At 37.6% G+C, this 14,028-nt stretch overlaps 1 protein-coding gene across 49 annotated transcripts in view; it reads right to left on the bottom strand.

Annotated features, from left to right (window-relative positions):
- The window catches only part of RIMS1 (regulating synaptic membrane exocytosis 1), a 527,235-nt gene that overhangs the window by 20,839 nt on the left and 492,368 nt on the right, over positions 1-14,028 (bottom strand). For all 49 annotated transcript variants that reach the window (XM_030555702.1, XM_030555709.1, XM_030555712.1 and 46 more), the window contains one exon: positions 153-294. In XM_030555702.1, the coding sequence (XP_030411562.1) occupies positions 153-294 (142 nt within the window). The remainder of the gene's footprint in view (positions 1-152; positions 295-14,028) is intronic.

Below are 14,028 nucleotides of genomic sequence, written 5' to 3'. Positions count from 1 at the left end.
GATTTTGTACAAATAGCAATTCCATAGGGAACCAAATCTGGAACTTTTAAAATCAGGAGGTTTGTTTTTTACTAGTATTCAACTAGCTTTCTTGTAAGGAGAAGAAAATCCTATGCATTTCTGCACTGCTACATATTTGTAATTCCACTTACTTCCCCTCGGAGCTGTAACTGTTTATGCTTCCATCAGTGGACTCCCGACTTGGCTGCCGAACCATACGATTCCTCATTTCTGCTGCCATCCCTGTTTCTGTGCTTCTCTGTATCGTGCTTTTTAGCTTCTTGTTGCCAGCCTCTGAAAGTAGAAAAATAAAAGGAAGCATTAGCATTGCATTCTAGAATCAGGTGTTTTCTTGCACATTTTTGTCTGATCACAGTTTGCCCATTTCCATTCATAAACAAGACATCAGAAACAGATTATTCTGATCAAATGTAAATAATCTCTCTTTTCTAGTCCTTAGTTGGTGGTCTCTCTCAGATGGAATCCACTTGAAAGATAATGGAAACACTCTAGCCTTCTGGCTGCAACTCTGAGATCATCATATCACACAAAGATATTATGTACTTGTATATTTCCTTTATGAATTGCCCCATTCAAAGGAGCTTCCATCACAGGTTACTTAAAATTAAGTTTGAATTTCACAACAAAGAATGACCCTTTACATTTAAGCAACCGGAGCCCCAAAATATGATGGTCAAGTCTACCCCAGCATCAGGTTTTGAAGGTGACAGTACAGTCACTGATGTTAAATGTATTCTGCTATAGTTATGACAAGTGCTGGAAAAATGAGACTGGTTCAGAATGATTCCATCATTAATTACTTTTGACTTCACAAATCTTTCATCAGAAATGCCTCTAACAAGTCTCTTGCTGCTCTGATAACTTTTGTTGACTACAGACTTGCAATATTCTGTTAGTTCATGTGCCTCCTACTAGGCCTCAGATTTCACTAGTAACATTATTCTCTTTCATGAAGTACTATGTCTGGCAAACGTTCATATAACTGTATGAAGAATCATTTCTCTGTACTTCTCTCCCTCATATGAAAATGCTCTTACTTTTGGTCAGCACCTTGGTTCAAAGCCAAAATGGGGGAACACACTTCACCACATCCATTTCTCAGTCTGTTTGTAATTTAGGGCAGTATCTGGGGGGAAAAAACACTTCCAAAACCCCCTCTTTTGGAGTTGAACTGGAGTCAAACAATTCATTTTCTCTGTTTCTTGTCTCTGGAACAGTTTATGTTTGAGGCAATGGCAAATGAGTATGGAGGGCCAAATCCTGGCCCCGCTTTATGTAACTGTAAGGAATATGGTAGTCCACACTGGCCTGACAGCTCCTGAGGATGGTTAAATCCACTACAGAGCATGGCTGGAGGACTCCAGCTACATAGTCAGACTCTGTAGTGCTCGTAGGAAATATGGAGAAATCATGCCATGGGCATATCTCTGCAGACCCTGGGATCATTTCTCCCTCTCCATGCAGGGACCACAGGAATTATTGCAGTAACCCCTCTGGAGCTGTCACTGGGAGATAAAATATGGCCAAAAGGGGTCCCAAAACAAAATAGAAATAATTGGTACATTGGTTTAGAGAAAGAAGGAGTTAGTGAAAGGGCTATGTCTTTCCCATTGATCATTACTAGAATGGGGAGTTTTTTTGCTCGAATCTGGATTGGCACCTGAGCCATTGATACCCCAGGCTATCCATCAGCCCAAGAAGAAATCAGCCATCCCCAATGATCACAACTAGGGTGGGAGTTCTTTGCTCCATTTCGAAGCTAACAGCTGCAAGTTCCTGCTGTGGACCAATGCAGTCCATTTAATATGCCTGGCTATGCATTAGCTGAGAAAATGTCCCCTATTACCCATCAGAGTTTGTGTGAGGAGAGCTACACACTCCATTCCTGGGTTGTGCACAGGTGGCTCTGGAAGCAATATGCAGGACTGTGTGTGTTCTCTGAGTCTACTGCCATGGAATTTATCCCTGCTGCAGAATTATGCTCCAGAATCCCAATTTTCATTTTAAAATAAATTATGTTTCTAGACATTATAGTTGTAAAAATGACACTGGGTTCACGTTTTCCACATTAATTGGTGGAATGAGTCTGCAGAGAGCCTGAAACCGTAGCTCTGGGAGATACAAACTGCTCTGTTGACTCAGCAGAATTCCACCATATGCTGCAGCCAACAGCTTGATACTTAGTTTCCTCTCTCCTTGCACTGCTGGGATTGATCTGCAGTTGCCCTTGCTCTCCAGCTGTAGCCACATGGGGAAGTTACATTACACCACCTATTCCCACCACTCTTCTACAGGGCTCGCCAGGCTGGGAAGCCAGAGACCAATTTGCAGCTAGAAAAGCAGTCTGGTGAACTGGGCTGTCCTGAGAAACAGTGCAATAGCTAAGGCCCTGGAAACTGGACAGATGAGACACTGAAGCTAGGTACAAACTCCTCCCACCCATGGCACAAAAGGTGGAAAGAGATTATAATCTGGACTGCCGGGACTGAGGCTGCTGCTGTTAGGTTTAGGGAGTGGAGCCAAGGTGCCTGTAATGTACAGTGAAAAAGCCATCCTTGAAAATAATCATAGTTGAAAATATCCACTGATTACAGTAATGAGGTTTCTAGCTATGAGCCATAGCTGTGTTTGTTCGGGGATGGGCTTGGATGGGAACAAAGAGTATTTAATAGAATAGAATAAGTTACCACTGCCATGGAATACAAGTGTTCTTGCCACTGAATGTAGTGATTTTTGCCATGGAATTTAAGGGTGTGCGCCATGTACTGTGATCCCATTGTACTGTGGAGAATGCCTTGCCCAAGCCATATATGATTCTGCAAGGCTTGATTTCTTGCTGAGTTGTGAACATTGAACTGGCTAAAGAGTCATAAGAACACAAGAATGGCCATACTGGTTCAGACCAAAGGTCCATCCAGCCCAGTATCCTCTCTGCTGACAGTGGCCAATGCCAGGTGCCCCAGAGGGAGTGAACTTAACAGGTAACAATCAAGTGATCTCTCTCCTGCCATCCATCTCCACCCTCTGACAAACAGAGGCTAGGGACATCATTCCTTACCCATGCTGGCTAATAGCCATTAATGGACTTAACCTCCATGAATTTATCTAGTTCTCATTTAAACACTGTTATAGTCCTTGCCTTCAAAACTTCCTCAGGCAAGGAGTTCCACAGGTTAACTGTGCACTGTGTGATGAAGACCTTTTTCAGAACATTTTCTAAGTCACTATTCTTTGCATAACTGTTCTGGCTTCCTCCCTTTTCCCTCACTCACCACTCTCCATTGCATTTTACAAATACATTCTAAAGATTGTGCAAAATTCTAAATATTCTGCAATATAATCGGAAATATACCATACAAGTAACCTAAAATAGTGTGGTAAGATACATAATGGATTTTTTGAGATACTGAGAACAGTTTTCACTCAAGATAAATAAGCTCAGCACATACCTCACATATTTTCCAAGTCTTACACTAGCCAGTTATATGCATTACCCTTTATTTATTCCACTCATACTGACAAAAGAAGATATCAAGCTTTATTTTACTGGCATGTTCTTTAAAAATTCTCAGCAAAGCCTAATTCTAACAAGATACTTTAAAGTGGGATTGCATTGCCTTTTAGTATTTGAAACTCCTTTGGAAATATAAGTTGGTTTCTGATATGAAACATACTTGGGATCAAGCATCAGTTGCCTGATGAATTGCAGGATCTGGCCAGTTAAAAGGTGGGCTGTTTTTGTTCTTTTTGTTGGTTTGTTTAAAGCTTTTATTTTCACCTCTGAGAAGAGTGTTCGAGGTCTGGCATCTATGTACATACACTTTTGAGACTGCATCTACATGTATGTACAGGCTTATTAAAATAGCTTAGAAATATACAGTGATATAACTGAAAAGTTTTTCTTCTTTTGCCTGGAAATTTATTTCAGAAGCTATGGTGCCAGCTTCTGATTTTTATTATTATTTGACATGGATAATTAATTTCAGTTTCATGTGATAGGTATTTTCCTATGTTGTCAAGTATCAGAGGGTAGCCGTGTTAGTCTGGATCTGTAAAAGCAGCAAAGAATCCTGTGGCACCTTATAGACTAACAGACGTTTTGGAGCATGAGCTTTCGTGGGTGAATACCCACTTCCTCAGATGCATGTTCCTATGTTGTGTGAATTAAATTACATCCATTGCGAAGACCACAGACAAATTGGTTCATTCCTGAATGACATGTAGGGCCAAATTTTCAAAGATGCTTCAAAATGGCTTCCAAGTTTATATATACACTTTCATCTAAAGCTTTCCATCTGCAAAAACTCAGATTAGTGTGCACACATTGCATCTACACAAGTAGCATAACAACGATGAGTGAAGATCAAATATAATAAATACTTTTTGCAGGTTTAATAACAGTTCCAGAAGGATCTCCAAGAGATCACAAAGCAGCCATCTGCAGCTGCATAACACAGTTAGCTTGTGTGAACTATTAGCTGCTGTAATATAACTCCCTTACAATCTACCAACCATTCCTACCAAGGAACTTGAATGGCTCTTGTATCCCATTTTACTTATCAAGACAATATCCTTTCCAGTGATGTCTCTGTTGAGCTGAAGGGGAAACACTGCCTTTGGTTTTCTTACAGACAAGTTAGGAATAAAGCTTCAGACCAAAATGAAAGTTCACCATGTAATAATTTTGCCTTCACTACTTTATTTTAAACTTGCACAAAACAGCAAGAGAATTGATGCTTCCCCTGGCTGCAAACCATCTTGAGATTTAAGAGCCAGGATCAAATGGGCTGTTACTACTGGAACTGAAGCTAAGACATAAAGGTGCACAGTCAAGTAAGTTGTCCACACTATCAGGATGTTCAACTAAAGATTCCCTAAGACAGGGGTCCCCAACATGGTGCCTGCGGGAGCATCTAAATGCGCCGACATCCTGGCTGGAGGTGGAGCATCTGCCAAAATACCGCAGAAATTCGGCGGCATTTCAGCGAATGCTCCACCACCGCCACAGTCCTTCGTCTGGCGCCTGCCAGACGAAAAGCTTGGGGACCAGGCCCTAAGACCGCTCTGTGGACAACTAAGTCAATGATGTCTAATCTAAAGAAGTCAAAAGAACACTTTAATAAAACTTAAAACATGCGACATTGCTAAGTCTATGAATGAAGGGCAATAATGCAGAGGAGCACTGCATGGCTCAAGGACCAATGATCATTCATGCCAAAGATACTCATGGATGCAGAGAAGAAAACCTAAAAGGACCACAGCTCCAAGCCAGCTCAGAAAGATCTGCCGGGACTGTGACCACATCAGTGGTTCACACACCGACTGTGAGACACTAGCTAGATTAAGCCAGGCGATACTTTCAAGCAGCATATCATGGGTCTTCATCAATTCAAAAGACTATTTTCTATAGCAACCACGCAGCACATTCAATGAAAACATGAGATTCCCAAGTTTAAAAACCTCTAGTAAAGCTGCACAAACTTTTTGCTATTTCACTTATGAAGAAAGAGTCTAAGCATAATATTTAGCATAACCCCTCCACTGCTATAATCCTTAAAAACATCCCTCTCCCAAAACCCCAAATGTCACCAGCAACTATGAAGAAAGCAATAGTTACAGTGGGTTCATTTTGATACACAACATGTATAAACTACACTGAATGTAGTGGAACAAATTCACTGCCAATAAACTGTTAGTAAGAAACCATCTAGAAAGTGTGTCAAATCCATTTACTCAAGATTTCAATATAATTAGCATTAGATGATTTATTATTTCCAAAAATCTGAAAAAAACCCCACCCTTTTTCTGTTATTCTGCATATTCAGATTCAGACATTCGAGTGCCAAGCCAAGTTCATTCCCACATAAATTGCAATTTACTCACCATATATCCATCTACTGGTATTTATTACTGATATACATTGGGATAGAAACAAAGGGAAAAAACCCACTGAAAACAACAGGAGAAAAGTGAAAATAAAATGCTGCTTTCCAATTATATTAACTATTTTAATTTGAGGCAATAGAGTCACTTGCAGAGTAAGGCATCATTACCCTAAGAGTGGCAGAATCTGACCTTTAGTTTGCATTGTTAATTCAAAAATCACATTAACTATTTAATTAACTATTAATTATTACCCAGCAGCTCCCACTGATTTCTAGTTGATCAAAGTGGCACTTTGAGATCTATGGATGAAAAGCCCTATACAAGAGCTACAATTTTAAAAAAGTGAATGAAAGCTGCTGACTGGTCAGCACTAAATATGGACTTGGGAAGCCCAATTTTAGGCACATATTTTGGAAAATCTTGCCTCCCTATAAACAGGTCATGTTAGTTGTGTTTTGTTGCAAAATTTCTAAACAAGCAAGCTTTCTCTTGTACATTATTCTGAAAGACCTGATTCTTCAATGCCAAGAAAAACACTTGAAAAGGAGAGTGTTGTAAGACATACACATCTATAAAAGACAACTATCAGTATCTGTTTGGATGAGGAATTAATGATAACTTTTAAAATAGTAAAATCTGTGGTTTAATTATTTTTAAACCTCTTAGGTTTAAGCAAAATTAAACATCAGCTATAATATATTCCTTAGTGAGCATTAAGAAGCCAAGAAAGCTGCAACCTTGTTTAAAAATCTTGTGCTGTTTCCGGGTAGAATAATCTCTGAGCTTCCTCTGTAGCTTAAAAAAACAGAACAAAACAAGAACACTGGCCCTGTATTAAATGAAACTAGCAACATTTTTTCAGCCAAACAGAGACAACCTTGTGGTAAAAGATGCATGGTAGTGAGCTTTTAATGCTGGAATAAAAAGGCAGTTTACACTGATACGAAAATAACCGGGTATCAATTGCTTGGCCATTTAAAGTGCTGTGCAAAACTAAGATTAATAAGATGCAAACTGCTACCATATACAAATGCACATTTTTTCCAATTCCTAATGCCTATTTCAGTGATATTCAAATAGTGCTAAATATTTACTTTCTTGGAGGAATTAAAAACATAACGAGACCACACTGTCTACAAATTATCTACTGTATACAATTTTTTAAACATTTTACAAACACCTATTTTCTCTCATACTTTGGTGTCTCATAGGATCTATGGGAAGGAGGTAATGAAGTGGAGAGGGATGAGAAACTGATGCAAACTGATTTCACTCTGCAGATGACATGTTTAGACTGAAGGCTAGATATTGGTCTACAATCTTTTGCTAGACGATTCTCAGAGCAAAACTGGCATAGAGTCCAGACATGACATTTGCCCATCAGAAAGGTGATGGGCTGCAGCTGCCAGTCAATGTAGGAGGGCAAGCTGCAATTAGAATGGAGAAGAAAGCATAAAATAATTTATATAAAGAAGCGAATTGAAGTACATCATTTATCCTATTAGTTGAAGAATGCTAAGTGGTTTCTAATGTCCATCTACTAGTTTGGTTACATCCTTAAATCCTAGTTTTAAATATTTTGTTTATGGACCATTACATCAGTTCCTTTTCTCTTTCGGTGTATTTTTTTAGATTTTTTTTTAATGAGTAGAAGGAGAGTTATGAAAATAAGCTCAAGGTTAGTTCTTACCAAAATTCTTTAACTTTCTTGACCCCCAATTGGCAGATTCAAGAGTGAAACAATAATTATTATCCAATTAGACAAATTTCACAATTACAAAGTTGTCATTCATAATTAGAAAATTAAAACAATATCATGAACACTAATAAGATACCTAATAATATTAATGTTTCTTACAATGTTTGCTGAGACGTATAATTAAAGTCCAAAATATACTCTTTATAAAATATACGTAAATGTTGAAAGTCAATACTCTTAAAATGATTCTGAAACAATTGTTTTGAGAAAAAGGAAACATTTTAGATGATTTTTTTGTACAGCTGCAAGATCTCCAAATAATACCACAATACTAATTTAGGAACATAATATTGATCAAATCAAAAATATTATAGCTTTAACAACAGTACTTTTAGTCAATTTTTCTTACTCAGAACAAGTTTTAATCAGTAGGTTGATCCACCTGATTTTGAGCCCTTCTGGTTGTATGATATCCAATAGCTCCAGAGCATATTTTAAAAAAAAAATACAATGTGAATGAACCTACTTTAGAAATTATCTCTAGATCTTCAGATCAACAGAGTAAATTAGTTTTCTGTTTTTCACCAATGGTAGCTATGAACAGTTATAGGTATGTATAATAAAACACTGCTAATCAAATTAACATGTATGCTAGTCACACCAAAATGCACCAAATACAGTCTTACCTCTTAGGTTTAAGCAAAATTAAACATCAGCTGTAATATATTCCTTAGTGAGCAGTAAGAAGCCAAGGAAGCTTCAACCTTGTTTAAATATCTTGTGCTGTTTCTGGGTAGAATAATCTCTGAGCTTCCTCTGTAGCTTTTAAAAAAATCCACTTGGCACTGTAAGGAATGATCAAGTTGCTTTACTCACAAGTTCTTTTTACAACTGATTACATTAGGGGGCCTTGGAGTGAAAAAGAACTGAACTACCTGACAGCTAATATTTCACAAAATATTGCTGAAAGGTTTAAAAATTCACTTAACAGTGTAAGTTCTAGTGATGTGTAAATTGTGAACAGCACAACATATTCTTAGCAGGTGGTTTGATTTTTTTTTAAAGTTGTTCTCCACTAGACAAGGTAAGTCAAACAAACTTAGGTCAGGTCTACACTAAAAATGTTTGTAGGACTTAAGTGAAGGTGCTCCTACACCAACAGTACATCTTGTCCTCTCAGCATAGTTAATCCACCTTTGTGAGAGGCAGTAGCACTATCTGCACTGGGCGGTTTGGTTGGTATAACTATGTTGCTCAGGGGTTTGGATTTTTCATACCCCTGAGTGACATAGTTATGCCAATGTAAGTCTGTAGTGTAGACCCGGCCTTAGAAATGAATGTCTCTATTATTCTCAAACCTTGATGATTTTGACTCATTGTCCATGAATTTGAGCATAAATAGGATCTAAAGTATTCCGACCTGGGAAAGTGCGGTCAAAAGTAATTTAGGGTAAAATTTTCAGAAGTGCCTAAACAACTTAAAAGTCTAAATCCCATTGACTCCTAAGTGCCTAGGGACTAAGTGACACAACATACTAGGGGTTTGATTCCCCTGCTCATGTGCGCATAGTTGCACTAGTTCTCACTGAGCTAGCGTGCATGTAAATAGGAGCATAGCCATGGTAGCAGCACCAGCAGCGCAGCTGAGCCTACCAAGTACAAACCTGCCTAAAACCAGTGGGTATGTGGTTCAGCCATGCCTCTGGTGCTACTACTACCTGTAGCTAACCCAGCTATAATGTTATTTATACTCATGACAGCTCAAAGAGCGATAACATGAGTATGTGAACACAAGCAGGGGAATTACATCCTAGCTTACAGTGGCGATGTAGCCTAAGTCTCTAACGTCACTTTTGAAAATTTTAATCTTCCGTTTGAGAGATTTGACATTTTGGAATGTACTTGCAAGACTGTTTCTTTTAGCATCAGGAGTCACTGTGAAATATTTTGGGGCCAAAATATGAACTATCTGGATTACTAAAGCCCAGTATAAAATGCTTCTGAATTTAAATATATATAATTGTAATAAGTATTAAGTCTAGAACTCAGTCTTTGAGAAACTTACTTAAAAAAAAAAAAGAAAACACCAAAAACCCCAAACAGATATTATTTAAGTGGGCCTATAATTTACGATGTTGTGCTTTACTTTTTCAGGGAAAGTAGGGGAAACAGAAACTAAACTATCGTAACAAGCTACTCCCAGAACTTTGCCATCGTCATTGATGATGTTGGTTTAGAGAAAAGAAATAAACAAACAATATTAGGTTGGTTTCTTCCATTAAATAAAAAGCAACTAGTTAATATTTGTCTAGTAAAAAAGACCAAATGGGCTGAAGAAAAAGATATTTCAACATTCTAGAAGGTATTACAAGGAAAAGAAGTAAATGAACAGCAAAAGCTTTAAACAGACTGCCTAGGGAGGTTGTGGAAGCTCCTTCACTGGAGATTTTCAAAAGGAGGCTGGATAGTCATCTGTCTTGGATGGTTTAGACCCAACAAATCCTGCATTTTGGCAGGGGGTTGTATTAGATGACCTTGCGGTCCCTTCTAACCCTATGGTTCTACGATTTTATGAAAAAGGACACGATATTGTCATTTTTGCTTACAGGAAGTTGTTTCAGTTATGCTCAAATGCTCAGGCCTGTCTGCATATTTATCTTCTACAAAGAGAAAGAATGCCTTAAAATGGTTTATGAGAAAAATATTCTGTACATTTCAATTAATAAACATTAGCAGGATTTCTGATCTTAAAGACTGCAGTGGAGTTGAAGTTACAAGAGCAACCAACAGATTCAGATCTCATGTCCGATGGAAGCATGGTGCATCTCTAGTCAGGCCTGTGTAGAGACTCTAAAAAATATATTTTTCTGCTGATGGACACCCTTTGCGCAGGACATAATAGTTTCAGTGCACTGTAATAGTCAGAGTAATTGTTAATAAAATACATCAGTGGTAATCTTTTGCAGTGCCAGTTGCTAAAAATCAACAGAATTGGGTGTATCACTACCACATTTAAGAGTGAAAGAGTACTGTTGTAGTGATGTGCCTTGAGATTATCTGTTGACTTAAAACAAATTTTTAAGACAAAACATAATTAAAGAAACTCCTAGAAAAAAGCAGTCTTTAGGAGGACAGTACAATACTTCTTCCCAGAAAGAAGTGTTCCTGCTGCCATCCAAACAAAATATGCACACCCCTAGTGTTTGTATGGAAACCAATCAAAAACAAGGTCTGTTCTTGCCTACCTCTATTCTCTGAAATCCTTGCTAGAAACCTGACTACACTCATAGACACATTGGGGATTTCAATCTCCAGTTTGCCCCGCTCTTTTGGATCAGTAAGAGAAAGGCTGGTTAGAAGCACACAGGCTCAGCTGGATCCTTCAACACTGAGAAAAAAGAAAGTTTTAACCCATTCTGTTCTTAGAACTCTAATCTCAGGCCCTAAATAGAGTTAGAAGTCTGGGTTTCTCCTCCAAACTACCAGGTTGTATTCTGAGACCACTTCCTCTGAACTTGTCTCTCCAATTTCGCGAAACTCAGGGGATTGGATACTGGCTCTATTATCTGTAGTTTAGGAACGATGAACGCTCTGCTTTGGAATTATCACTGAAGATCACACTGAAACTTCAGCTACTACAAAACATGACAGAATTCTTGCTTAGCAGCAATAGCCAAGTTAGCATGTTAGACTTCTGCTCTGACTGCTGTACTGGTTTGCTTTCGAATACAAATTGAAGTGTGGAAGTGTAATGTTGTGTGTCCTGTCTACATTAGAGACTGCCATTTCTCTGTTAACCTCCTGGCAATGGAAATCAGCCAAGACAACTTACGGTCACAAAATTTAAACTCTGCAAAATGCCAGTGGAAGTACTTGCACTTTGGAACTCACTCCTTTTGTTGGTCAGCCCTAAACCAAGTCTGTGGAATTTCAAGATTATGGTGCAAAGCCCATCTGTTTAAGAAGTCCTGTGTCTGGGTAGGGGTTAGGATAGGAAATGAGTCATGGAGAAACTTCATGGAGATAGTGTTGGGTATTTCATTTTAAGATTGCTGTTGTTGGCTGTTGGTAGTGTTTTATACAATATTTGTATTAATTATGATTTTAAATATGCCTACAGACTTGGGTAAAAGGCTCATGTTTTTATAAATACTGTAGTAGTATAAATAGTATCATTGTTCCATTTTTACTTATATTATTCAATGTGGACAACTACTCCCAAAGACCATGTTCAAAGACAACAAATTCTGCCAAAGTTCCCAGATGAATGCTTGAGAGTAATTTGATGTGCAATATTGCTGTTTCGTTCCCATTCTGAAATATGCATTCAAGGAAACCCTTCAAACACAATCTCATGTGCTCCAACTGTGCTGGATACGCAAACCACCAATCAGAAATAGCTGCAGCAACAACATTGCTTTGATTAACATAATTGTTTTACAGCACGGAAGGTGAAGACCTGAGATTGCAGGAGCTCATGTGGCATCCTTTCCTTTTGCTATTTAAATAAATGCAAGTTATTTTTGTAGCTCCACCTGGCTTATCATGTTTCATTCAGCTCAGTCCTCCTGTTTCTGTTGCAAACCTTGCATACTGAAGAAGCATCTTCTTTATCCAAGATAACACATAACATCAGAGAAATGAGGGCAATAATATACACAGAAGAGACAGGTTCAGTGCTTTCTCCAGGTAAATTATGCTATTATTTCATTGCAAAACAAGATTTCCTTATTATGACTTTGGCTTGTCTGATATGTTTCAGTGTATAATACATCATTAAACACTATGAAAGGTACACTAATAAAAATAAAAGAAAGAGAAGAAATTAGCTGTATATTATAAACAAATATTGACAGTTTCTGGATTACAGTCAACAAGGAAATTAAAACAGACCAGTCAAGGCAGCAACTGTTTATCAAGTTTTAAAGCCAGTCCAAACATGGGCATTCCTAGCTGGTATAATATTTTCCTGTAATAAAATGAAATGGTGCTTATTTTGTATTGATTATTCTTCTTAAAGAAAGTCTAGCCCTCTAAAGTAAATACACTTCAAAAACTCCATATGAATGACCAAAGTAAGGCTGTTTGTGCTGTACTTTTGAAATGTAATGCAGATACATTATTTAAAAAAATAATTACCATTCTCACACTTATTGATTCAATACAATATCCACCTACTTGTACATATGCTATATTATTAAGATTACAATATAAAACTAACTGAGTTACTCCAATAGCTTAAAACTGTTTAACAGCAAATTCTCATGTTTTTGTGTTATGCAAAAGCAGAACCTGAGATTCAGGACTGATCTTAAGCTTTTCTGCAGTGTTAAGGTAGAAGGCACTAGCAAACCTATCACAAAAAAAACCAGACAACATAGTTTTGTAAATATACAAGAAACTGTCAATTTTTTATCAATGTCTGAGTTGAGGAAAAGGAAAAGGGGACGCAACATATCAAACAACCCATTATCAATGGAGATTTACAAATGAACACCATGTGAGCCACAGAGAGCTCCTGGAATCAATCACAAAGTTCTGGATTTGCTTGCATGTGGCATAAAGGCAAATGGGCACAGTGGCCTGGTCTACTGGAAAAGGGTGGAACATGAACATATAATTAATAAACAAACCTTGTCTCCAGGGTCCCAGTCCTAATCCTTGTTGGGCAGGATTGCCTTTTGTAGTAATTCTTATCTGAATCAGCTATGTTCTCTTGGCATGGAGTCACCCAAACTGAGTGGCATTACATCTTTCAAGGGAATTCATTAAATGTACATTCAATGATAGACATCAGAAAATACAATGGTAGAACAGACTTGCTCTTTTATATAAGGATTATACCACAATACTTGAATCTTTTACCAGAGCTAACAGTTGAAGGTCAGATTCTACGGAACAGATGTGCTAATCTCTTATTATCTGTATATTATACCTATTATTCCAAATAGCATTTAATTTTTCATGGAAATGGGAAATAAAGCTCTACTCATTAGTGAGGATTACTATTATCATTAACTAGAGTGCTTCTTTTGGGGTATGTTCAAACTGTCAGATTTATATAGACAGCAGTAATACAAAAGTATCTATATCCAGCTGAACAGGTGGAAGTGGTTTATAACACAAAGGTAAATTCCACACAAGTAGCAGGATGTCAGACTGATATAAGTGAAAATTGATGACTGGCCAAATATAAATGTCTATATAATAATGTGAGATGCTTAAAAGCAAAAATATATCAGCTAAGATGCTTGGTGTTGAAATAGAATCTTTACATAGTTATTCCTGAAACACAGTGGAATGGCCAAAAATATTGATAGGATATTCTAATTCCTTTTTATAAACTCTACAAGAAGAGCAAATTAGGATTTAGAGGTAGGTAGTAGCACTGTATCTAAAAGATTTCATAGAATCTAATGAGA

The sequence above is a fragment of the Gopherus evgoodei genome, chromosome 3 (genome assembly GCF_007399415.2).
Source record: "Gopherus evgoodei ecotype Sinaloan lineage chromosome 3, rGopEvg1_v1.p, whole genome shotgun sequence".
Classification (NCBI taxonomy): Eukaryota; Metazoa; Chordata; order Testudines; family Testudinidae; genus Gopherus; species Gopherus evgoodei.
This window is presented reverse-complemented; position numbering and strand designations above follow the sequence as displayed.